The following is a 27543-nucleotide window of genomic DNA, read 5'->3' on the forward strand; positions in this document are numbered from 1 at the left end:
CCTTCTAACACTGTGTACAATGCCTTGGTGGCTATTTTACTGGTAGGGCAACAAAAGCACAGAAGAGGTAAATGGTTGGGGAACGTAGGTGACACTGGGCACTTCTCTGGGGTGACGTAAACTCAGTTTCCAACACTATCAGACCAACCTCCATCTTTCTCGAATCCCACATCCATCCCTCAACTCTCATGCCTGTTTTTAGAAGGCCCAGAGCAAACTACCAAGACACACAGGGCGCCAAGTAACACTCCAAGCTTACACACCGAGGTCTCCCTCAACCCCCACCCCCGTTTCCCTCTGCCGCGCAAGCAAATCAGCCACTCCCAGCCATTCTGCTCCCGGTTTGGAGGTACAGATTAGAGTTTGGTTAGTTTGGATCCCTGGGCTTCCGTCGGAGCCTGCGTTCTTGCAGCCTTTGGCCCCGCCCTTAGCAACGCGTTGGCTTGCTAGCAACCTGCAGCAGGCAGGCACCAAGGTGCATCGGTGGGCTGCAGGAAGCGGATGGCGTTGCGGTGGCCGAGGTCACTGTCGGAGCCCCCGGGCCTTTTGAGACTCTAGCAGCTCTCAGGCGGCCCTCACTTCTCGGTGGCGCGGCGTTTTTGGGTCTCGCGGCTGCGGGCACAGTGTATGACAGGAGGACTTCCACTCCTTACTCTGCCGCCACAGCCATGTCGACAGCCGAGACTGAAGCGAAGGTCGAGGCCTGGGAACCGGGCAGCAGAATCAGGTCCAGCAGCCCTCGCCAAATCCCGGTAATCGGGGTGGTGACGGAGGAAGAGGAAGCGCAGGTATGGCCAGGTGGCTGTGCTTGGGAGGGTGTGAAGGCGGGGGGCAGGGATGAGGCCTGGGTGCCTCCAGGGGGGAAATGGGGGGGCCCAAGTGGAAATCAGGGGAACCCCCATTCCGACTCCCTCCCCCTGGGACCGAGGTTCCAAGCGCAAAGCTGATCCCTCCGAGAACCGTGCTGCCTGCGGGGGCGGGAGCTGGCTGTCGTCAGCCAGCTGTCTGGGGACTCGTGTCTTAAGATCCTCCCGAAATGACCCAGGAAACTGGGTAGGCGAGGTTTTGCGGCTTTAATTCGAAAAGTGTGACCCTCCGCACTAAGGGCCTGGGAGGGAAGGAAATGTGCTTAGTAAAAACTTTGTGCTGGGCTTTTTTAATATGTAGATTCTGGTTATCGTGAGACGTTCTTGATGTAGGCAGAATCCTCCCGTGTTTAAGTTTGCTGCTACCAAATCCTGCACCCTGAGGGGAGGAAAATATTGTTACAATTAGAAATTAAGCCTCGCTTTTATATGAAATCGGAAACTGGTTAGGAGTGCGTCGGAGAGGATTGGGAGAGAAAAAAATTGATTTATTGTACTGCGTTTGTATTTGGTTTTGAGTTTACTTTTTGTCATATAAAACTAATTCTTTCGAATTTCTGCTGAGTAATTTCACTTCGGAACCCTGGCTTGGAGCTCCGTTTGTAGCGGGGTTGTTTAGAAACGCCAAGGAGTTTGTTTCATGCTAGGGTTCCACAGCTCTCCTGAGAGAACATGCTCCCAAGCCCTAAATTAACGTGAACTCTACGGAGGAATCCTGCCTTGCCTCCTTGCACTGATGGCGTGGGGCCGCCAGGGAATTCCTGCGGAGACTTGACCCGTCTCAGGCTGCGTCAGGAACCCTTCTCCTGCGTCCTCTTCCCGGGGCCTTGGAGAGTTCCCTGGGAGCGGTTGGTTGACTGGGGACCTCCTCGACTGTGGGAATAGGGTTGAGCTCCTTGAAGATGGCCAGACATTTAACCCACTGAGCAACACTTTTGCATGAGGAGGAGCAGGTGTTAGGGGAATTTACTTAATCGGTTCTGTGTAATTATTCCAATCCGTGCGGGAAGAAGAATTTTGAAGAACAATTTTTAAGTCCTTTCTCTCCTAAGGCTCAAGGGGACTCAACACCGACGCTGTTCTCTCAGGCACAGGGCAAAACCCAGAAGCAGGTGAATCTAGTATCTGATGGTGCTCTTTCTTCCTTTACTTGGTATTAAGGGGGAAGGGGGTGGCAGAGGGGAGAGGGAAGGTTAAGGGAGGCAGACAAATGTGGTTTAAAAAGAAGAAAAAAGGGAATAAACAGGCCATAACCAAAATGGTCCACAACATATCAAGTAAAATGGACCAAGTACAGCTATGTATATGGGTGTGTATTTTTCTCCCTGCCTTTTCTGTTTCTTTTTCCTTTTTTTTTTTTTCCTTCATTCCACCTCTTCTTACAGGGCCTAAGATTCTCACTTCAGGAAGAAATTAATTTGTATTAAAGTTCCTACCCTGTTAATAACTGCTTCTAGGATTTTAACTTTTTTTTTTTTTTAAGTACTGAAGAAAAGGCAAGTTTCTACCAAAAGAAATGAAGTAGAATAAAGACATTTTAGATCTGGAAAATGGTCACTCACCCTTCTTGGTTTTTATTTGGGGTTTCGTTTGTTTGTTTTACCAGTGAGGACCCTAAGGCCATGAGAAGTTAACTGAGAATCATTCAGTTTCTTTACTGGGAGTGGAGTTTATTGCTCTTTGCCATTTAAGGTGATAACCTTTTTAGACCTCACTCTAATTTGGAATTCTAAATGACTCCAGTCTTTTCAAACCTGTCCATATTTGCAATCTTCTCTTCTTGCTACAGTGACAATTCAGTATATTCTAGTAGATAAAAGTGAGAATGTGGAGTTTACTCAGTTCATTAAGCCAGCTTCATCATATGCTTAAAAATCACAAATTGTTCACCCCTTATCTATTTCCTATTGACTTTGATGTTGTTCCTCCCATTATAAAGAATCAGAAACACTTTAGAGCAGTAGTTATTTAAAACAATGTACATTTCGGAGTTCCCGTTGTGGCGCAGTGGTTAACGAATCCGACTAGGAACCAGGAGGTTGCCCTTGCTCAGTGGGTTAACGATCCGGCGTTGCCATGAGCTGTGGTGTAGGTTGCAGACACAGCTCGGATCCCGTGTTGCTGTGGCTTTGGCATAGGCTGGTGGCTACAGCTCCAATTCAACCCCTAGCCTGGGAACCTCCATATGCCACGGGAGCGGCCCAAGAAATAGCTAAAAAGACAAAAAAAAAAAAACCCCAAAAAACAAAAAACAATGTACATTTGGAGCACTGGGGAACTTAAACAATAGATTCTAATTCTATAGGTCTCGAGTAGAACCCTGGATTCTGCTTTTCTAACGGGTTTTCAGGTAATGTCATTTCTACTGGTTGAAGGACCCAATTTCCCACTCTGAGTAGCAATGCTTAGTGTATTATAGCTGCAGTAAGGTATAACAGTTTCACAACCGCTACCTCCTGAAAGAGATTGTAGGAGATTGTTTCCTATGGACACAGATTATAAAACAGAGCAAACAAAATTCCCACTCTCCCCTGCCAGGTCAGATGATGTGGTACCAAATGGGGCTTTAAAAGAACCACTTCTCCTTTCTTGTCACCACAGTGCCTCAGTCAGCCCTGAATTAATGTCACATCCTATGGGTCACACCTCTTCTTCTCTGGTGTTATTTTCCATAAATACCACTTTATCATCGTCCCTCTGCCCTCTGAGTCCCACCTGTTTGTTCTTTCAGGCTTCTCCAGTAGTTCCTTATGGCATGCCTCACCTAATGCATTACGTTGACCAGATCACTCAACCTCTTCAGGTGTGTTCCCTTTTCTATAAAACAAGCCTGTACTAGATGAGAATTCCCCAAACTCTGGTGGCCACCATATTCATCTAAGGAGCTTTTAAAAAACTCTACATAGCTGGGCCTTACTGTAGATTAGTCAATTATAATCCACAGTGAGGAGCCTGGGACTCCTAAAAACCTCCCTCAAGTGACTTTTAGCTTCAGAACCACTAAGCTAGATGATGTCTAAGTCCCTGCCATCCTCAGAGTTCCTCGGGTCCACTTCTCTGTCCTGTTTTCAAAGGTTCCCAATGCATAATCTGTACTTGATCTGTACCGTGTACTCTGCTTAGTGCCACCTCCTTCTCTGTTGATTTTTTCTATCAGGTCCTCCAATATCCCACAGCACAACCCCTGGTATACAGGAGGTGGTATTAAATAGTATTGAATGAATGCCCTCCCTCTTTTCTGAATTTAAGTCTTACCCTACTTTTACATCCTACCTCTCCATGTAAAGTATCCCCCAATAGGAAACACTTCCTGTTCATTTTCACCCTCACAGACCTTCTCATAAATGGGTCTAGTCCCTGGTTTGAGTCACACAGTTTCTCACCTAATTATCACTTGTTTTATATTTGTTACTGTTTCATTTGTCTTGCTTCATCTTTCCCACTAGGGTAAAGGTCCCTAAAGTGTAGAACATATATCTTAATACTTACGTGTCTTTCCCCCCTCAACTCTGAGTTGAGAGTAGAAATTTAAGAGCTCATAAGTAGCACACAAAGCCTTCTATGTTTCAGCCACACTGGCCTCCTGGCATCTCCTCAACCATACCGGCTGTACCATGCCTAAAGTCCTTTGCTCTTGCTGTGCTCACTTGCTGGAATTTTTTCCCCCTGATATTCATGGCTTGTTCCCTTACCTTCTTCAAGACTTAGCTGAAATGTTACCCACTCTGTGAGTCTTTTGCTGACCAAAGCCTGAGCATTCTAGCACCTTCTACTCCCATTTCTTGCATGACATTATATAACTTATTGTCCCCCCCGCAAAGTGTATCAGTTCTTTATGAAAGCAGAAGATTTTGTGTGTTTTATTAAAAACCATATCTTTAGCATGTAGAACAATGTCTGACACAGTGGAGGCACACAATAATATTTGTAGAGTAATTATACGATTGTGATTAGTTGACTTGCATAGGAATCAAGGCTGAGCTTCCTTGCCCAAATTTGCTTTCCCTCTGAGAATCTACACAATATGCTAGTCGATGTCATATCCTTCCACTGTCTGTGATCCTACCATGGACTATGTCCTTAATGTGCCTACCCCAGCTTTGGAGTAATTGCTAGAAGTAACCTCTGTGGTCAGTTAAGGAGTCAGGCAGAGAACTAGGTGCAAAGAACCAGTGTTCCCGCATCAGACAGCTCTGCTAGCCCATATACGAGCTACATGATCTTGGCAGGTTAGATATCAGGGCCTTAGTTTCAACAAGGATAATAATGATAACTTCATATGGTAGATTTGAGGGTTAATTAAGATATAAAGCACCAGACACATAAATGGGCCAAAATAAATGTTAATTCCTTTCCTGATAACTAAGTATCAAAGAAGCAGGATTTTTCACCTTTGAAATGTTCCTTGGTAGTGTGGGAAAAAAAGGTTCATACTTGAAGTAAGTGAAGGTCTAATTTTCTTCAAAGCCGTTTACTAAGCTTTTCATCTTAAAAGATTTTGTTAAATGTTTTTACAATTACTCCATAAACATCTATGATGATAATAACAGAAATTATTTTTATATTTACATTTGTATGTTGTTTGCTTTACACTCTGCTTGTGTGATCTCACTTACCAAGACTGTTCCAATTATTATGTTAAGCTTGTGATTTAGAAATGTCTGCCCCAGGAGTTCCCGTCGTGGCGCAGTGGTTAATGAATTCGACTAGGAACCATGAGGTTGCTGGTTCGGTCCCTGCCCTTGCTCAGTGGGTTAAGGATCCGGCGTTGCCGTGAGCTGTGGTGTGGGTTGCAGACGCGGCTCGGATCCCGCGTTGCTGTGGCTCTGGCATAGGCCGGTGGCTACAGCTCCGATTCGACCCCTAGTCTGGGAACCTCCATATGCCGCGGGAGCAGCCCAAGAAATGGCAAAAAGACAAAAAAAAAAAGTAGAAATGTTTGCCCCAAATTTAACTCACCTCCAGCCATAACACATGCCTCTTCCTCGAGCGTCCCTGTCTGTCTCAGCAAATGGTACCACCACTGATGTCACTCCTCAGCTTGAACAGTCATCCTCTTTCCTACAAAATCAAATCACTCATTAGGTCCTGCAGATTCTGCCCCCTTGATGCTTTTCTTTTCTTTCTTTTGTTTTTTGTTTTTTGTTTTTAACTACCTAGCTTTGTTTAATTTTAACATTTTAGCCATATTTGCTTCAGCTTTTTAAAAAACAAATAAAACATCTCAGATACTCAGATACTCAGCAACAAAAAGGAAAGAACCATTAGTAACACACAACAGCTTACATGAATCCCCAGAAATTATGCTGGTTGAACAAGGGAGTGTGGAAGTTCCCAGGCCAGGGATGGAAGCTGCACCACACAGTAGTGACCCAGGCTGCTAAAGTGACAATGCTAAATCCTTAACCTACACCGCACCTCACAGCACTGCCAGATCCTTAACCCAATGAGCCAGGCCAGGGATCGAACCCATATCTTCATAGATACTAGTCGGTTTTGTTATCACTGAGCCACAACAGGACCTCCCATTATCTGTTTTTATATCCAGTTTCTCAAACCATTCAATAGATTCTGACAATACTTACCACAGAATACAAGGCTGTCTGTAAGATGGAGTTAAAAATGGTATTTACCTCATAGAATTCAGTTAGTAAATTAACTTAAATTTCTTACACCCATACCTGGAAATAGACATTGTCTAATAAGTTTTGGCCATCACCTATCATTGTTATTATCAGCATGGTTATTATTCATGATTTGAATAATAACTTACTCTACTTACACTATCAGTATTATCTATAGCCACTGGTCTCTGTACTCTCCTCTCCAACCTACTGAATGATTCATGTTTTCTCTTGCCTCTGGGCCTTCACATGTGCTCCATCTCTCAAACCTCCAGTTCATCTCACAAATCCTACTCAGTCTCACACCTCTTCATGCAGATTACTTCTTTCAGAAGCTGCCCCAGATTCCCATCCCTCCTCCCCATGCCATTCTGTCCCTCTTCTATACAGTTCCAGAGCACGCCTCTCGGCATCTCTGAAGCATTTTGTAGCATGTTATCTATATTCTTTACATATCATGCCAGACTGATAAGTGCTTGAAGTCAGGGCAATGTGTTTCCCTCACCAGCATTTCTGAAATGGAGAAGCTAATTATAAATATTATTAGGAGGAAAAGGCTAAGGGAAAGAGGGAGAGAGGGAGAAATATTAAAAATGTAACATATGCCAAGCAAGAGTAACATGAAATGATAATAAGACAAATTTAAGGTAATACAAGATAAATTTATGCTTTAATCTTTACTACTCTCTATTTCTTATAAAAGCTGTACCTGGTCATTTGGGGGAAAAAAATTCTGATGATATATACAAGTATTAAAAAGAAAATTCTGGAGTTCCCATTGTGGCTCAGCAGTTAACGAACCCGACTAATATCCATGAGGATGGAGGTTCAATCCCAGGCCTCACTTAGTGGATTAAGGATCCAGCATTGCCATGAGCTGTGGTGTAGGTTGCAGACACAGCTCGGATCCCGAGTTACTGTGGCTCTGGCATAGGATGGAGGCTATAGCTCCGATTGGACCCCCTAGCCTAGGAACCTCCATATGCCAAGGATGTGGCCCTAAAAAGACAAAAGGAAAATTCTGCACTGACATTCCCTTTCAATATCTTTTCCAATCCTCAAAGACAATATCAGAAAATCAGAAAATAAGAACTCGTAATATATATTTATTTCTCTGAGAACACAGGAAGAAAAAAGACAACTGAGGTAGTGACAGATGGTACTATTAAATCCCCAAATCTAAAAAGGCAAAATTATATTTATCAAAAATTTTTGTAACAGTAAATTTAATAATTTAAACAATTTAGCAGTAAGATGTAACAATTTTAATGGTAATTGTTAATACCAGTATATCATAAATGCTTTTTGATTGATAATTTTTAAAGTAAAAATCATATTGAGTAAATAAGCTCACTCAGATACTTATTCTACAGACTTAAAGTTAGAATGCTTAACTGAAAATTGTTTTTGAAAGATGTTTCTTGAGATCAGAACATATGAGTTTTTAATTGTGAAAGGAAATTCTAGACCCACGAAGCAATGGAACAATGACTATATAGAAATATAGAAAGGTATCTATTACAGATTTAAAAATCAGAATATACAATAGCAGTAGCGTTAAGTGAAATTATGAAAAGTACTTATTTATTCATTAAACAAAAACAGAAAATAAAATATAAAAATAAATATATATTACAGAAAATAATATGCTAAAAAGATATATTTAGACAATAAGAAGGAATTTTTCTTTTTGAATTTTTTTATATTATCATTACATTATCTTTGCAGGTTTTTTGTTTTTGTCTTTTTAGGGCCGCACCTGTGGCATATGGAAGTTCTCAGGCTAGGGGTTGAATTGGAGCTGCAGCTGCTTGCCTACACCACAGTTCCAGCAACACCAGATTCAAGCCGTATCACGGCAACATGGGATCCTTTAACCCACTGAGTAAGGCCAGGGATCAAACCTGCATCCTCATGGATACTAGTGGGTTCTTAACTCACTGAGCCACAATGGGAATTCTCCAAACAGTTATTTTAAAGTAGAAATAAATGTGAAAGCAGAATAGCTGGGAAGAAGGAAACAAACAAGATTGGGATAGCTTCACTCATATAATGGGAGTAGCAATATTGATATATCATTTGAATTAAAGAAAATGCCATGCTGCAAATCATTAATCCCTGAGATATATACAACAAAAACTGCAGTTAGAATTTGGAGATTTCTGTATCATCATAAATACTTAAACTTTGGATGATAACACCTCCTGTTTCCTTCCCCATTTACCTGTAAATAAGGTTGTCAGGCCCAGTGTTTGGTGCTGGGAAGGCCAGAAAACAAAAGTCCTTGCCTTCCAGTGAACTTTGGGGTAGGGTGCAATAGGGGATGAGGAGTAAACCATTTTAGAATAAGGTGACTAGCATTGCAATGGCTTTATGCTCAGGGTGCTTGGGAGCATAGAGGAGGGACATTTGTTGTATCTTTTTCATCCCTTGGTGCAGCAACATCTGAGCCTGTCTTGAAGGACCTGTGGCGGATGTTAACCAAGGAGAGGAATGGAAGTGTAACGACATAAATGAAAACAGAGGAGGGGGTGAGGGCATTAGTGGAGAGTCATTGAATGACTTAGACGTGTTGTGTTCAGATTTGGGTTTTACTGTTCTGACCAAAAGGTAGAGGATGGTGTTTAAGGGTGCAAGAGCAGAGGCAGGGAGAACAGTAGGAAAGCTTCACAACCGAGTGAGAGATGAGAACTGAATAAATCATTAAGAAGGAATGGGCTCAGGAAATATATAAAAAGTAAAATCTGTAGAACTTGGCAGTTCCTGTTTTCTAATATGGACGAGGGTAAGACTTCTGGGAGAAAAGGTATCTAGTTCAGGAAGGCGATCTCCTACTTGTGGTTTAGAAGCTCGTCTTATGGGTATCTGCATAAGCAAACTCAGTGTCATGCGTATCAATGAGCTATGAAACATGTATGAATGAGATCATTTTTATTCTTCAAAGCATGGAAGTACTAATATTCCAGATGTTCCCTTGGGCCCTGGGGGCCTAATGAAATTTAAAGACAATAAGATTATAAGATAGGAGTTCCCATTGTGACTCAGTGCTAGCAAACCCAGCTAGTATCCATGAGGATGTAGGTTCGATCCCTGGCCTTGCTCACTGGGTTAAGGATACGGTGTTGCTGTGAGCTGTGGTGTAAGTCACAGACTTGGCTCAGATCCTGCGTTGATGTAGCTGTAGCTGTGGCCGGCAGCTGCAACTCCAATTTGACCCCTAGCCTGGGAAACTCCTTATGCCACAGGTGTGGGACTAAAAAAGCAAAAAAAAAAAAAGAAACAAAAGAAAGAAAGATTGATTATAATACTAGAATTCAAGAGGTTACTTTTTTTTTTAAACTCCCAAATTTATTTACTCCTTTAAGTCTCATCTGCTTTTCATTCTCCCCTCACTTTTTGTCATATTACCAAGAGATGATATCATATAAAAATAGTGTGTTTGATGTGATTTATTGATTCTTATGACATAGAATACTATGTGTTTTATGTTTTTTTAGGGTGTTTTCAAGTCTATGGACCTAAATCGTGTCATCAAACTCCTTGAAGAGACTGATAAAGTAAGGTTTGAGAAAATATTTCTCTATTTCACTTAGAAACTGTGATTTCCTTGAAAGGTAAAATGTATTCCCTTAAATGTAAGACTCATTTCTCTCCTTTTGTTGAAAACATTTCAAATAGTATATGTCTTATATGGAAGGACTGTTTAAATTTAGTATTTATATTTAGCCTAGCAGGGAAGCTGGAAAAGAATAGATTTGGGTTTCATGGGATGGACAGATCAATGGTGGATATAAACAGAAGGAATCATAGAAGTAGAGAAAGACTCATGTAGACTCTGTTAATTGCTTATTATTATGTAGGATGTGAGCACAAAGGTAGAAAAAGTATCACAATGCAGTATTTAAATTTTTCTGATATAAAATCAGGATATATACATACACATACACAGTAATAAGTAATTTATTTTGAGAGAACTCATACTGAATGTAATGAAAATAATGATACAAGATTCAAAATTGAGAGTTTAGGCATTGAGAGAAAGGATAATAAATGCATATGCATACCTGTTTACAGAACACCCTCCTAATACTACTCAAGAATTGACTAAATGCCTAAAAAAGCCAGTATACACTATAAAATTACTGCGTACTTTCAATGAGTGGGAAATGGGCTGATCATAGTGGAACAAATCAAAACAATGTCCTGTGTTAAGCAGGCACAAAAATTTAGTCATTGTTTTTTTGTTTGTTTGTTTGTTGTCTTTTGTTGTTGTTGTTATTGTTGTTGTTGCTATTTCTCGGGCCGCTCCCGAGGCATATGGAGGTTCCCAGGCTAGGGGTTCAATCGGAGCTGTAGCCACCCGCCTAAGCCAGAGCCACAGCAACGCGGGATCCGAGCCGCGTCTGCAACCCACACCACAGCTCACGGCAACGCCGGATCCTTAACCCACTGAGCAAGGGCAGGGACCAAACCCGCAACCTCATGGTTCCTAGTCGGATTCGTTAACCACTGCGCCACGACGGGAACTCCTAGTCATTGTTTTAACATTTTTTAGTCTCTACATTTTTACACAGAAGAAAAAACACAAAATGATGTCTTTATAAGAATAATGTATTTTTAATTGGCTATGGTTATTGTGAAAGTTATTTTTAATTGTGAATATATCTGAAGGGTTTTTTGTTTGTTTGTTTGTTTTTTGCTTTTTAGGGCTGCACCCACAGCATATGGAGGTTCCCAGGCTAGGGACTGAATTGGAGCTACAGCTGCCGGCCTTCACCACAGCCACAGCCACAGCAAGGCCAGATCCAAGCAGTGTCTGCCACCTGCACCACAGCTCATGGCAACGCTGGATCTTTAACCCACTCAGCGAGGCCAAGGGTCAAACCCGAAACCTCATAGTTCCTAGTCGATTTGTTTCCACTGCGCCACGATGGGAACCTCCTATATCTGCAGTTTTTAAAAAAGGAAATCCAACTACATGGTGCTCCTACTAGCTGTTAAATAAGGGTAGGCAAAAATAAATAAATAAATAAATAAATAAATAAATAAATAAATAAATAAATAAATAAAATGCATATCTATATATCTATGTATATATAGGTATATATATATATTCTATAGCTTCTCACAAACAATTTAAGAGGGTTAAAAGGACAGAGTGATTTAGTGATGAAAATGCATCACTGTACAGGGTTTTGTTTTGTTTTGCTTTGTTTTGTTTTAATTGGCCGAAGACAGTTTGAGCCATTGCATTGGACATATTTTAGAGGTTAAAAATACAATTTCTGGAGTCAGATTGCCAAATTTGACTTCTACCTTCGCCATTTATTAGCTGTGTGATTTTGGACAACTACTTAGTGTTTAAGATTGAGTTTCCTATTCTGGAAAAGAGAGATAGTAAAAGTACCTTCCTAATAGGGTTGTTTTGAAGATTAATGAGATGACATGCATATACAGTGCTAAATGGTACATGGCATAGAAAAATGCTCAACATAAAACTTTGGTATTATTAATATATTTCTGGAAACAGTTACTAACTTTATGTTAACCTAGTTTTAATTCACAATTTCCTATTCAAATAGTAGTTTATTTTTACCTTCACTGTTTGAGGAAACATTTTATAATGCTTACACTGTAATATAGTAATATAAGAATTACTTGATAACATGTCTACTTTCTTTTTACATTAAGGAAAAATTTTAAAATCTCAACAGAATTAATAGCATAAAAGAACTAAAATAGATAATTTGTTTTAGGATGATTTAGAAGATAAACAACTTATATCTGTCAAGAAAGTGGTGCAGTGTTATCAGAATGGACTTGTATCCTTTACTTATATGTGTATGTTTGTTTCCCATTGCTGCTGTAATAAACTACCACAAACTTTGCATCTTAAAACAACACAATTGTTTTGTTTTACAATTCTGGAGGTCTCACTGAGCTAAAGGCAAGATACTGGCAGGGCTTGCTCCTTCCGAAGGCTCTAGGGAAGAAGCCATTTACTTGCCTTTGCCAGCTCCCAGAGGCAGCCTACACCCTTTGGCTTCCTGGGCCCTTCCTTGAAGTAGCATCACTCTCACCCCTATTTTTGTTGTCACATCTCCTTCTCTGATCCTCCCCTGACTCTCTTTTCCTTATAAGGACCCTGTGATTACACTGGGACTACCTGATAATCTAGGAAAACTTTTAAGATTTAATTTAATCACATCTGAAAAGCCCCTTTGCTATGCAAGAAAGGTAACATTCCATCACAGAAAATATCTAACATTTTGTGTTTTGACAAATTTACATATATATTTTGTTTGTTTGTTTGTTTGTTTTGGCTTTTTAGGGCCACACCCTCGGCATATGGAGGTTCCCAGGCTAGGGACAGAATTGGAGCTGTAGCCGCTGGTCTTCGCCACAGCTACAGCAACGCAGGATCCCAGCCACATCTGCCACCTACACCACAGCTCACAGCAACACTGGATCCTTAACCCACTGGGCAAGGCCAGGGATCTAACCTGCGTCCTCAAGGATACTAGCCAGATTCGTTTCCTCTGCACCACAATGGGAACTTCCACAAATTATATTTTCTATCAGAGAATGTACAATTGAAGAAACAGTATAGTACAGTATTAAGTGAGCAGATAGTATCAGTTTCTATAGACTCAGAGAGACAGTGGATATATTTAGGAGGACTAAAAGTCTTGTTTCTATCAATTTACTTGAGTATTTGCACTGTCAGTAAGTTTCTTAACTTTTCCACCCTCATAAAATAGGGATGATAGCCCCTCATGAGGTTGCTAGGAAGACTAGATGAAATGATATATGTGCAAGTGCTTGCTAATCTGAGAAACAACATTCTATAAACATACTATCCACAGTGAATATACCACTCCGATCAGAACATCATAGGAACCAGTGTCTCAAAACTATCAGTGCTTAAGAACCAGTTTGTTGTTGTTGTTGTTGTTAACATTTGCATATATATGCTATGGTAAAATGCAATGAAATTGTCACAGGAAGCTCTCACTTTCTGTAATCATTTTTCCACTTACTGGTAACATACAATTGCAGAACTGGCATGGTCCACTGATCACACTTTCAGTAGTATTGATCTAAATAATCTCCAACAGTTGTCCAGCCTGGTCTAAAGAAGATATCAGTCTCTAATATTATCTTGTTTTAGTATTTCAAAACACCTTAAGCCTCCCATTCAGGGAAATGTGCCTTATGATTGTATTTCTTTTCTTATCTTATTTTAGCTTTATTTTATATAGATTTGTTGGGTCAGCCAGTTACCTGAGGGCTCGTGGATATCATGCACTATTTACCGGTAGCGAGGAAAGAAAGTGTGCTAGCAACTGATTTCCAATCTTAACCTCATAATTCAATACCTCCATTATTTTTTCTTCTGTTGGTTAGAGAGTTGGTTGTAATGGCTCTGTTTCTGAATGCCTTTAGTAGGCTGGCTTTAGAGATTATGAAACATAAAGCAAAGTTAAGTTAGAGAGGTATCTAACTTAGAAATCATTTCTCTAGGAAATTAATTGAGGCGTGTATTTCTAATATATCCAGTTCTCCCATCTTTTCCTAAGAAGCTCCTAGAAAGAGACTAGAAGTAATCAGATTCAGTTAAGAAGTGCAAGTCACAGCTACCATGTTCTCTTAACTATAAAAAAAAAATCTGTGAAATTTATTTATGTACCAGATGGGTTTTTTAAATAGGTAAAATAAAAAAGTGCTTTTACCTGAAGATCTACAGAGGGTATATTTTGCTTTCCTATACAATGGAATATTACTTCAGCCATAAAAGGACAAAATAATGCCATTTGCACAACATGGATGCAACTAGAGATTCTCATACTAAATGAAGTAGGTTGGAAAGGGAAAGACAAATACCATATGATATTTCTTATAGGTGGAATCTAAAATATGGCACAAATGATTCTATCTGCCAAACAGAAACAGATCACAGACATGGAGAGCAGACCTGTGGTTGCCAGAGGGGAGGGGGGAGGGATTGGGATAGATGGGGGGTTTACGGTTGGTAGATGCAAACTATTACATTTAGAATAGATAAGCAATGGGGTGCTCTATACAGCACAGGGAACTATGTCCAATCTCTTGGTTTAGACCATGATGGAAGACAGTATAAAAAAAGAATGTATATATATATATATGCATATATATATATATATGCATATATATATATGCATATATATATATATATATATATATATATATATATATATATATATATGACTGGGTCACTGTGATATACAGCAGAAATTGAAGGAATATTGTAAATCAACCATACTTTAATTTAAAAAACTAGGTTTTTTTTTTTTTTCTTTTCAGGAACTAGTTTTAAATAAAATAAAATCTCAACAAATTTAAACCTCAAAACATGAAAATGCACCTGAGTGGAGTTCCTGTTGTGGTTTAGTGGGTTAAGAACCCAAGTAGTGTCCATAAGGATGTGAGTTTGATCCCTGGCCCTGCTCAGTGGGTTAAAGATCCAGCACTGCTGTGAGCTGCGGTGTAGGTCCCAGACACAGCTCATATGGCTGTGGCTCTGGCATAGGCCAGCAGTTGTAGCTCCAATTCAACACCTAGCCAGGGAACTTCCATATGCTGCACCTGCAGCCCTGAAAAAAAAAAAAAGAAAGAAAAGAAAATGCACCAGAGTTATGTTAACAACATAATGCAGAAAGTAAGGGAGGTTTGGTTTGCTTATTCCCAAATAGTTTATATTTTGTATGCAGATGGGTGGGGAGAAAGGGTATAATTGAGTTGTTAATTTTTTCAGTGTGTTATTATTACCAATAATAAATTATTATTCAACTAAATACGTGGTGCAGTAGTTGGTAATCAAATTCTAAAGGTGTGGTAAGAGGAAACAAAATAATTTGAATAAGAGGTTATTGAGACAAAAATTAAGTAATAGTCCTTAAACATGTTTCTAAGTTTTCCTTTTTACATTTCAAAATTAGTATAATTAAAACAGGGTCAACCACATTATCAAGATGGATAGGATTCTGTAGACTTTCCTTGCAGAATTATTATAAAGAATATGTTAACAAAAATCTTAATTTTATTTCTTAACTAAAAATATTCAAGCCCCTAAGAGATTTAGCACGAATATTTAAAATTCTGAATCTGTGTGCAGGAAAAATTAAAAAACAGCCCCATTTTCTAGAACCTGCATTTAATATCCTAAAATTATGTAGGTAAGTTGGTTTTTTAAAACTTTATTTTACATTAGCATGCAGTATTTCGTGTTTATTTTATATTACAAAAATATTATGCCTTGTGGTATGACAAAGTGATATAGAACTCAAGAAACTTGACTTGGTCACTTGATTCCAGCAGCTGTTATCTCAAAGTTAGTCCATCTTATTGTAGGGTTGGCCACAAGAGATTAAACTGTAAGTATATTAAAATGTTTTCTCATAATAAATTGCTCTCAAGCGAATGATTAATGTGAGATAACACCAAGAAATTTTAATATTTTTGGAGAATCTTTGTGGAAACTTATGGGAGTACTTAATAGTTTTTATCTAGTTTTTTCCATCTCTTTAGAAAACTTGACTCTCAAAGACATACTGGGTTCTGTGTCATGGTTTATTTGATCTTCCAAATCTGAATAAAGAATGTCTTATCAATTGATTTTGGTAAATATATTTCAAAATGTAAACTAGAAGTCAGAATTATAAAAGTCAGAAATCAGAATTTATATATTCCATCCTCTGTACTGCTGTTTTCCCAAACATTTTGGGGAACTGGGAATATTTTTTTGCTTCCTTGCTACCACATAGTGGCTACTCAAGATATGTATCAAAATATGTTTGTAGATTTCAATATAAAATAGTAGAGGAAATTTCTTAAACTAGGAATAAACTTTTCTGACAATTTAACCTAAACCTTTCTACCAATTTAACTTTTTAAATAGTATGTTTTAAATAGTTATAATTCTATAAATAATAGAATTAGTAAGACACATGGTAGGTTTATCTCTCACTTTCAGATTTGGCAGCAATAATATTTACAGTTTTATAACTAAATACATTTAAGTTTTTTGGTATCAGAACAAATAGTCAAAAACCATTTTTTGAATACCCTTACCACACCTTACTTTTTAACACAGACCATGAAAAATAAAGAAATAAATTCTTGCCCTGGTGCTCTAAAGGAACTTTAATGTACTAATTGGCAATTATTGTTATGCTGATGTGAGACTGTATTATGTAGAACACTTTCAAATTTTGACACTGTGGAGTTCCCATCCTGGCTCATGGGAAACGAATCTGACTAGCAACCATGAGGACACAGGTTCGATCCCTAGCCTTGCTCAGTAGGTTAAGGATCTGGCATTGCTGTGGCTGTGGTGTAGGCTGGCAGTTGTAGCTCAAATTCAATCCCTAGCCTGGGAACTTCCATATGCCCGGATGTGATCCTAAAAAGACAAAAAAACAAAAACAAAACCCAAAAAAACAAATTTTGACACTGCAAATCCTAGAACACCAGGTTTTTATGTATTAGTTGCAACATCACTGTTCCTACAGATGTCCACCAAGAACTGGCTCTCCATGAAGGCTGTGACTGAATGTTTCATGGCAAAATATGATAAATCTTTTTGAATTGCACTCTTTATTTTCCTTCATATTTCATAATTACTCAAATTATTTTTCTTTTTTACTTTCCTAATTTCTACTTTTATCCTGCATTTTTCTGCACCACACCCTCACTCGATTCCCTTTTCAGGACTTTTTTGGGAGAAAAAACATTGAAAATAGAAAAATAAAATCAAGCCCACTGTTTTGGACTCTAAGTAGAATGTTTTTCTCAGTACATCAGAAGCATAATGCTTATTTTTTTCATAAACTTTTTGGTGGAAAACTCTTCCGATGCTCTATCTTTTAGATTGTTTCCTTTGGTTAAAAAAAAAAAAGGAAAAAACTTGAGGACAAGGACAACTAGATTTAGCATTCTTCCCTTTAGAGATGCAACAGTGAGCTGGATAACAAGTAATAAATTACTAATTTCAAATGAAAAATTCTAACAAACACTAGAAATGAACCTCTATGGCATTTATAAAATTGTCCTTTTCATAGTCTGCCCTTAAACTATCTTTTAATTCCAATTGACCTATATATATCTACATGTATGTTATAGTTCTAATTGCTGTTTTTCAACCACTTGGTTAATTTGTCTTGAAAAACATGAATTAAAAGTCCCATATATAAGATCTGAACTCTTGAAATGCCAAAATAGTGTATATTTTGTATTTAATAAGTGACTTTTATCTCTCCTCTGACATTTATACTAGTGACCTAGGTTCAAGTGCCCTGTATTTTGTAATCTGTAAATTAATTATTTTCAGATAACTTTGGTCATATTAGCTGTGAAATATTTTTCTAATATAATTAATATTTGTTAACTTGAATTCTTTAGTGTCTCAAAAAGTATATTTATTATTTTGTGGATGGTAACTCATCTAGTTACTAAGTGAAAGAACAAATAGACCCTTGATCTATTAACCAGAGTTTCAAAAATGTTAGAAAAAGCCTTTGAATAGCCTTTAAGTTATGAGTAAGCCTCGATCTGTGATTTGTATCGAATTCTTCAATGTCTTCCTAATTTTGCAGGTAAAATCTATTATTATTCTGCCTGCAGAGAGAAAGGATTCTTAAGGTTTCTTTTTTTTTTTTTTTTTGTAAGGTAGTATTGCAAGATGGCTTTTTAACCCTGGCCTTCTATGTCCATCTCTCTTCATTTTTACAAACTTATTTTATTTTATTGTGGTCAGCTAGTTAGAAACACAAAACTATTTTTGATACTTGTTGATTCTACAGGGCTAAAGGATAGGATATTATCCTCATATTAATCTTTAGAAATTTTCCTCTACTCTGCAAATGATGCTTCAATTAGTGACTTCATTAAACATAACTTGTATATTCTTGATTCTTATTGAAGCTTGCCATTTTTGAAAAAGAAAGTATCGGATGAAATAACATATGCTGAAGATACTGCTAATTCAATTGCACTTCTGGGTGAGTAAAGATTTCCTTAAGCTAGAGAGGTGTAACATACGATAGACCCTACTGACAACAAGGAATTATTTCTTCCACTAAGTTTCACTAAGAATACTTCTCTAAATCTAGGCTCTCTTCTTGTTTTCTGGTTGGGAATTAATCATAATGTGCTTGGTGATAATTTTTGTATTGCCTTCCACTCAGGTGTCTCATGACACCAACAGTATTAAGGACTGGCGGAAACTTCTTTGCACTTGTCTTGATATTATGTATTTAGTTCAATGAAATGTTTAACATTTTTTGTAAATCAGAAGTATGTGTCCCTCTTTTTCAGTAATCACAAAAATGATTTAAACTTTGAACTCCAATAACTAATTGCTTGAATCTAACTGAATACTAGGATTGACTGGGGGCCAAATTATTCATTAAATAATTTGAAGTCTTAAAATCATAAAATGGTGGAATATTAGAAACTTTAGTATAGTATACATAAAGGTGCTTGTGTTTTATATACAAAAATATGAAAAAATATCATAGGCAGGTACTGTATTTAGGTAATTGCACAATTTTCTAGGAAAGAAAATAATAATTTCCTAGAAATGAGATCAAACACTATAGCTCCTTGAATCAGCCCCTACATGACAGAATGTTCCCACAATAACTCCTATATTAAATTTATACTTATTAAGTCTTTGTGTAGAAGAAATAAAACCCACACAATTGCCCTAACAAATAAAAAATAAATATTTCCTGAATAGTTGTTCTGAGCATTATACTCCATAGTGAAAGATGATAGAAACTAGCAATTAAAAGGTATTTAAAATGTTTAACATAGACGCTAACACTTTTATATCTAAATAAGTTTCATAGTCAACTGTAGATACTTTGGGAAAACTTATTATGGCCTAAAGTGGGTAAAGAAGGTGTCAAGGAAATTAGAATAACTATGGGGAGTTAGACAAGATAACCTTAAGAAGCAAGCAGGCTGGAAGCCAATGGGAAACTTTAATTCTGTGAATCTCTATCATCAATGGAAATTTACAGTGAAATACCAACCCAGAAGAGGACATGATAGTATTAATAGATAAAAAGTGTAGATTTGGTTGATAACATTTAAAAATGCCTGTGTTGCCCTTATTATAAGTACATGGCTGTTTCTTACTGTGTCACTCAGCTCTTTGCTGAATGCCTGCCTAACAGAACACATTACTGTGAGGGCAGTATCAACTCTTAGCTTAAAGTGAACTCCTTTTACTGATTGCTTACTGCAAGTACCACTGTTCTATCCCTTATTTTTTCTAATGGCTGGATACATGAGTTTAAACTAAAATAATTTTTGTAGTATAAAGTGTTGAACAAAGGCTCTTCATTTTTACTGATATTTCCAGTTTCTACTATATACTAATAAGTTATATTACTTTTTCTTCTAAATGATAGATATTTCTGACTTAAAAGCAGGATTCTGGATCAAGTTCAATGTTATTTAATTACATTTGGTTTTCTGTAAACCATGTCACTTATAAGCACAGTAATAAAGAATTTGTCATGTGAAAAAAAAAAAAAAAAGCAGGATTCTGGAAACACAGGAAGGAAAAAGTTGGTACTCTGCCCTGAGATTATAAAACAGGAAACTATGAGAAATGATCTCAATTTATTAGGAACTAAAAGGGTGGAGAAGCAGATGAGAAACTTTAGAATTTCCCATAAACATGAACATTTGGCTAGTTTTTTGGAAAAGTTTAGTTATTCCTGTTGCCTAATTTAAAAAAAATATATAGTGAGTTTTCAGCTTCAAAGGTTGGGTCCAAAACAATGAAAAGAATAATTTTGAAACTTTTTTTTTTTTTTTTGAGTGCTGTCTTTTGGAGATAGATTCTCCCAAAGCCAGGATGAGTCTTTCCTACATGCTCCCTCCTTCTGTCTGCTTGGCATCCGCACTCAGTGACCATGCCCAGAGATGAAGATCATTCAAGGCCTAATGCAAAATGCAAGTCCTCAGGGAACACCTAATTATCTCCTTCCCTCAGAGAATCCAAGCAGATCTGGTTCAAGTCCTGAAGCTGACGCTTCAGGTGCTAATTGTCCTCAGGCTCCCAGAGGGCACAGATCATTTCCAGAACCCCACAGACCATTTTCAGATTTTCTGAGGATCATACCTGTAGTACTTCACCAGAGCAAATACAATTCAGTTTGAAGTGAAGGCTGAAGCCAAGACAGAAGTTGTTTAGATATGACTGGAAAAGAATCCTCCCAATCCTCCATCCCCACCACAATAACTGGAACATAAAACTATTACCTGCAGGGCAAAGACTGCCTAGAAACTCGCTGTCTTCCAGTCTATCCGCAAACTGAAAAGTAGAGCTCCCTTGGAGCTTTTCTAAGCAAACGATGTATTATTAGAGGCACCAAATCAGAGTCTCTCTACTTAGGGAGAAAAAGTCTTAGTCCTTTTCTCATACTAACTTATTTCATTCTCACAATACTAGTTAAAGTAGTAACTACCATTATACCATTTTATAGATGAGAAAACCTAAGACACAAGTTTACACATGTAGTAAGTGGCCTAGCCAGGATTCAATTTTAGACAATCTGGTCCCAGATAAATGGTATGCTACTATTTACCATTCTTCCTGAGAAGGAGAGGCTAAGTTGATTGAGGGGCCAAATAAGGATAGAGATCCCAGGGTGGTGTGTGTGTGTGTGTGTGTGTGTGTGTGTGTGTGTGTGTGTATAAAATTACATGATCCAGTGGTGAATCTCTGATGAGGATTTTTTTTTTGTCTTTTTTGTCTTTTGAGGGCCGCAGCTATGGCATATGGAGGTTCCCAGGCTGGGGGTCCAATCGAAGCTTTAGCCGCCAGCCTACACCACAGCCACAGCAACGCCAGATCCGAGCCGCATCTGCAACTCACACCACAGCTCATGGCAAAGCCAGATCCCTAACTCGCTAAACAAGGAGAGGGACAGAACCCACAACCTCATGGTTCTTAGATTCGTCTCCACTGCGCCACCACGGGAACTCTTGATGAGGTTATTTTTAATAATCATATTACTAACACTTTATGATTAAATTTGCACATAAACTTATGGCACTGTTATTAAATAGCATTTATTTATCTTTCTGGAAGGTGACTTAATGAAAATGCCGAGTTCTGAATTGAGAATACAAATTTGTAAGTGTATTATTAACTTTTATCATGCAGAACCACCAAAGAAGCATATTACAGGTAAAGTTTTCAATAGTCTTTCAGTAATAATTTATGTCTTTATAAAACAGAACATTCTGTCTCATTTCTCTTTGAACTTGGAAAGACACAGTGGGGTCATAAATGAAACACATCAAAAACAGGTTCTTTTGGTAGTCTTAAGCTCTTCAGTCGTTTTTAAACAAAAAAATTTACATATGTTTCTTCAACTTTAGATTTGCATGATATTTTTATTGTGATGCTAAAATTAATATCTGACAGAATTTTAAGTCATACCCAAATTAGTTTAATTATAATTACTATTAGTTATTTAATACTATTATATTATTTATTATTTTCTAACATTTTATAATTATTCATAATATCTGTCCCATTCAATTAGATGTTAAATTCCTAATGCTAATAACATTGTCCACCATGGTTGAGAAAGGAGTTCTGCATGCTAGAGCTAAGAGTCTAAACATATAACGATAAAGTGAGTCACGCTGAAGTGGGTACTATCAAGAGGGGGCACTTGCAATGTGGGGGATGTAATGTTTTAGGACATACTTCCTACCTTCATAGTTTCTGTAATTTATAATCAATCTAGGAAAGGAGAGAAGATATTAAATATATTTTTAAAGTTATATGTTCTTATGATACGTGGCAATAAGGCTCTGGTAGAAAAAAAAAGATCATTTATGACTCTGGGAAAAAGGGAAGACATCTGAAGTAGAGAAATAAATGAAAAGATTATTAACTGTCAGATTTGACCTACTGATGAAATAAACAGGTGGAAGCATTTGCTAAATAGTAGATGCTGGATACTAAAAGCAGAGACTAGAAACACAGGTTTGGAATTCACTCAAACAGAGATGAAAACTGAAACCCATCAGGGACTGAATTTTCCAAGAGATAAAGCATTTAATGGCAAGGGACCAAAATAGAAACACAGAGAGTGCCCATATTGAGATCTGGGGGAAAAAAAATCCGGAGAAATTGGCGGTAAAAGAAGTTTCAAAGAGGAGAATGAAAAGCTAAAGACCGCCATGTCTTGTTTGCCAATGAATGAAATATTTGATGAAGGAAGAAGGGGCCTCAGTGTCAGATTTATAGAGGCTCCTCTAATTGAGGAATGGAAATACCAGCTGATGTGGTATCTGAAAAGTTGTTCATCTTTGGCAGATCTTTTGCCATAAAGTGGTCAAAGCAGATACAGGACTAAAGAATGAAAGCATTGTGAGGATAGAGGCAGTGGTACTGAGGGGGTAGAGGCAGTGAATGCAGACTTATATTTTAAGATCAGATGGAGAAGAAAAAAGAAGGAAGATAGAGAACAACTCAAATGGTAGCAAAATCAAAGAAACATATTTGGTTTTGTTGTTGTTTATAATTTTTAGGACAGGGGAAAATGAAGTTTTCCCCTATAGGCAGAGAAACAAGAAATTAGTACGTGGAAAATGGGAGGGTGAAAATTCCCAAAGAAAGCATAAGAGGATGGAATTAAGAGCACCAGCTTAGGGTTACTTTGGCAATATATCGGCTAACTTTTAAAGATTGAAATAAAGGGAAGCAAATGTTGTATAAGACAAAACAGAGGAGTTAAGCTGCAGAGAAGTGAGGCTGATGTTAATTTGATCAGACTCTGAAAAATGCTCTCACTAGCTAGCCATCACACAGTTGGTTTCAGGTGATGGGTGTGGCTGGATATATGGTATCACAGCTGAAAGTACTCAGTAGAGCAACTGTAAAAGACATAGGCCTGGAGACAGGAATCAGGTCCATAAGCCTTAATATTACAATATCCTTCTATAGAAATACTAACTCGATATACGAAGATACAATAAATATAAAGTACATTTTGGTCCATGCATATGATGGACTATTGTGCAAATAAGAATCATGAATTGGGGAAATATTTTATAGGATGAGAAAAGGCTTAGATTGTTTAATGGCTGCAATAGAATGTAAGATTCTGCATACAATATATTGTTAAAATTATATACATGAAGATATCAGTAAGAAATATGCAAGAATGTTAATGTTGTTATCTCTGGATGGTGAAATTATGCAATTTTTGGTTTCCTCCTTATACTTTTAGAATACCTAAAATGAGTAACTAGGACATGTCATAGAGAACCCATCAGAAGAATGGACAGGGCCTTGTCTAGGGCTGAAGAGTAGATTCAGAAAGATAAGATAAACTGACAGAGTTCCCATCATGGCTCAGCAGTAACAAACCCGACTAGTAACCCTGAGGTTGTGGATTCAATCCCTGGCCTTGATCAGTGGGTTAAGGATCTGGTGTTGCCATGAGCCTGTGGCATAGTTCGCAGACGAGGCTGGGATCCCTTGTTGCTGTGGCTGTGGTGTAGGCTGGCAGCTGCAGCTCCAAGTTGACCCCTAGCCTGAGAATTTCTATATGCTGCAGGCGTGGCGCTGAAAAAGAAAGAAAGAAAGAAAGAAAACAAAGCTGACAGATATCTCAGAACTATGGCAAAGTCGAATCTAGTTGATTTCAAAGATCCAGAGGTCAGGAGGTAAAGTATATCACTAAGAGAGACAATAGCTGCATCTCAGGTAAGCAGGTGCCCTCTGCTGTGTATTTAATCTCTTTAGTTTTTTGTTGTTGTTTTGTTTTTGTGGTTTTGTTTTTGTTTTTGTTTTGCTTTTTAGGGCCGCACCCACAGCATATGGAGGTTCCCAGGCTAGGGGTTGAATCAGAGCTATGGCTGCCAGCCTATACCACAGTCACAGCAACGCCAGATCCAAGCCGCATCTGCAACCTACATCACAGCTCATGGCAACGCTGGATCCTTAACCCACCGAGCAAGGCCAGGGATCGAACCCTCAACCTTATGGTTCCTAGTCGGATTCGTTTCTGCTGAGCCACGATGGGAACTCCTAATCTCTCTAGTTCAGTGTAGTTGGTCAGGCACCTGTGCAGTTGTATCAAAGGAGAGATGGTGTTTCTTTTTTATTTTTTTGGAGGGAGCACTCAGAGGTGGTATTTCTTATAGGAACTGAAGCAGAAAAGAATTCTTATAAAATATATTGCCAAGAATCAAATTTCCTCAAAAAAATATTATATTCTCTAGCATTTATCAAAACAGTGGTACATTTTCACCTATGTCATTGCAAATTACATAATTCTGGTCCCTTGAAAGCACTAAAGTAATGCATTGACTTAAAAACATTTAGTATTTGTAATCGTGCACTTTCCTTTATGGAGAGGTACATGTATTGATTATATATTTTATACACACACACACACACACACACACACATATTTATTTATTTACTTATGGCCACACCCATGGTATGTGGAAGTTCCTGGGCCAGGGACTGAATCCAAGCCATAGCTGAGCCACTGCAGTTGGATTCTTAACCCCTTGCACCACAGAAGGAACTCCCATTTTTTAGAATTTAAGATATGCCTCCAAATTTGTGGTCTTATTTCAGATGCTACACCAGGGATCAGCAAACTATGGACCCCAGGCCAAAATCAGCCCTCTGTAAATAAACTTTTATTGGAACACAGCCATGCCCACTTATTTTTGCATTGGTTATCTGATTTTGTGCTATTGTAGTAGAGCTGAGTATTTGAGAGAGAAACCTTATAACCTGCAAAATACTTACTACCTTGCCCTTTATAGAAAAAGTTTGCCTAGCCCTGAGCTATATCCATTTTATTTATTTATTTATTTATTTATTTATTTATTTATTTATTGTCTTTTTTTAGCTATTTCTTGGGCCGCTCCCGCGGCATATGGAGGTTCCCAGGCTAGGGGTCGAATCGGAGCTGTAGCCACCGGCCTACGCCAGAGCCACAGCAACACGGGATCCGAGCCGCGTCTGCAGCCCACACTACAGCTCACGGCAACGCCGGATCGTTAACCCACTGAGCAAGGGCAGGGACCGAACCCGCAACCTCATGGTTCCTAGTCGGATTCGTTAACCACTGCGCCACGACGGGAACTCCCAGCTATATCCATTTTAAAGTACCATACACTTAAAAAAAATTTTATCGTTGTTGCTGTTGTTTAATGATAAATTACTCATTCCTTTGTTTAATGTAGATGATTACTATGTGAAATAATTGTACATATTTTTTCATGAATTGTTGTTAGGTTATCAGCAGGCTAGCGCATCTTATAAGATAAAAATGGCTGAAGTTGGAGGATTGGCAAAAGCAATGGCCCAGTCATTGGCCCTACTTGAAAATGAACTTGTTGAGAAACTTTGGGTACTTAAAGCTCTGCAACATCTCTCAACTTCTGGTCTGTATATTATTAAATTTGAACACATCACTCTCAACTATGTTTGTTTCTATTTAACAATGTCTAGACTGTAAAACAAATAATGTTAAGATTTATTTTCAGAAGTTAATTGTGCTTTAATGGTGAAAGCACAGGCAGCCAGTGGCATCTGTGCTCACCTCAATGACCCAGATCCCTCTGGACAGCTTCTGTTTCGTTCATCCGAAATACTATGGAACTTATTGGAAAAATCTTCAAGAGAAGAAATCATACAACAGCTTAGTAACTTGGAATGTTTGCTGTAAGTATCTGTGGTTAAATAGTAATATTTTTTAACCTTGAAATGACAGCCAGTGACATAACTAAATCTTTGTTTGCATTTGTGTTCAATTAGGCTTTTGATTCATGTACTGGCTATGCTTCAGGACATTTTCTTTTACCATGGTTTAAATGCATTTGCACAATAACAAGTCATATATTTTTTTCTATGTATAAGGCTTTTAAATTTGTTCACAAAACTACATTATGTCCTTAAGTATGTATAAAGTAAAATTAGACATTGAGAAGAACTATTTCATTTGTACATTCAATAAACCTATTTTTGAGCACTTACTGTCTTCCAGATACTACAGCAAGCATTAGCAATAAAACATGAATGAGCCTTTAAGTTACTTATTCATTTATTCATCAAATAATTATTATCTGCTCTGTGCCAAGTATAGCACTAGGCTGTGGAAATACAATTGAAAACAATACAGAAATGGGCTCTGCTTTCATGGCACTTGCATTGTTAGGAGAGATGAACAAGTAAATAAGCAACTAACAGAGAGTGTGCTAAATGTTATGAAAGAGATTACTGCAAGGCCCTACATGTTCTCCAGAAGAGGTTGAATCAGCATGTTTTTGTTTGCAAGGGACTGAGCCTCCAACTTGGTTGGTTTCAACCATGTAGAAAATTTATAGGCTCATGTAACTACAAAGTCAGGGATAAAACTGGTTTCCTGTGCAGCTGTATTTAAGGCTCAGCAAATATCAGTACTTAGCCCTCTTCATCTTTCTGCATTATTTCTCTCTATATTGGCTTTAGTCTCAAGTTCCACATGGCAAGACTTAAGAAGTATAGGTTCTCATCATCACAACCCCAAACCAACCAGAAGAAAAGACTTGCTATTCTGAAAAACTCAAAAAAGATTCTTTTTTTTTTTTTTTTTTTGCTTTTTAGGGCCACACTCACAGGATATGGTGGTTCCCAGGCTAGGGGTCCAATTGGGGTAGCAGCTGCTGGCCTATGCCACAGCCAGCAACACAGGATCTGAACCACATCTGCGACCTACACCACAGCTCATGGCAACGCCAGATCCTTAACCCACTGATCGAGGCCAGGTATCGAACCTGCATCCTTATGGATGCTAGTCAGATTCATTAACCACTGAGCCACGATGGGAACTCCTCAAAGAAGATTCTTTGAACTGAGTGCCTGCTGACTCTGAGTCGTCTGGTATTGGTCAAATGCCCATTCCAGAGTGAATTACTCATGAAAGAAAGAAGGAATGCTCTAACTAGCTTCCTTTTAGCTGATGACAGCTTCA

At 38.2% G+C, this 27543-nt stretch overlaps 1 protein-coding gene across 1 annotated transcript in view; it reads left to right on the forward strand.

Moving 5' to 3' along the window:
• The first annotated feature begins 455 nt into the window (after positions 1–455).
• CFAP69 (cilia and flagella associated protein 69) overlaps positions 456–27543 on the forward strand; it is a 57479-nt gene continuing 30391 nt past the window's right edge. The window contains exons 1-8 of the mRNA XM_047753591.1: positions 456–788; positions 9988–10047; positions 12247–12312; positions 15596–15705; positions 18452–18528; positions 21639–21737; positions 25826–25975; positions 26078–26255. Of these exons, the coding sequence (XP_047609547.1) occupies positions 669–788; positions 9988–10047; positions 12247–12312; positions 15596–15705; positions 18452–18528; positions 21639–21737; positions 25826–25975; positions 26078–26255 (860 nt within the window). The 5' untranslated portion in view covers positions 456–668. The remainder of the gene's footprint in view (positions 789–9987; positions 10048–12246; positions 12313–15595; positions 15706–18451; positions 18529–21638; positions 21738–25825; positions 25976–26077; positions 26256–27543) is intronic.

The sequence above is a fragment of the Phacochoerus africanus genome, chromosome 11 (assembly GCF_016906955.1).
Source record: "Phacochoerus africanus isolate WHEZ1 chromosome 11, ROS_Pafr_v1, whole genome shotgun sequence".
NCBI classification, from domain to species: Eukaryota; Metazoa; Chordata; class Mammalia; order Artiodactyla; family Suidae; genus Phacochoerus; species Phacochoerus africanus.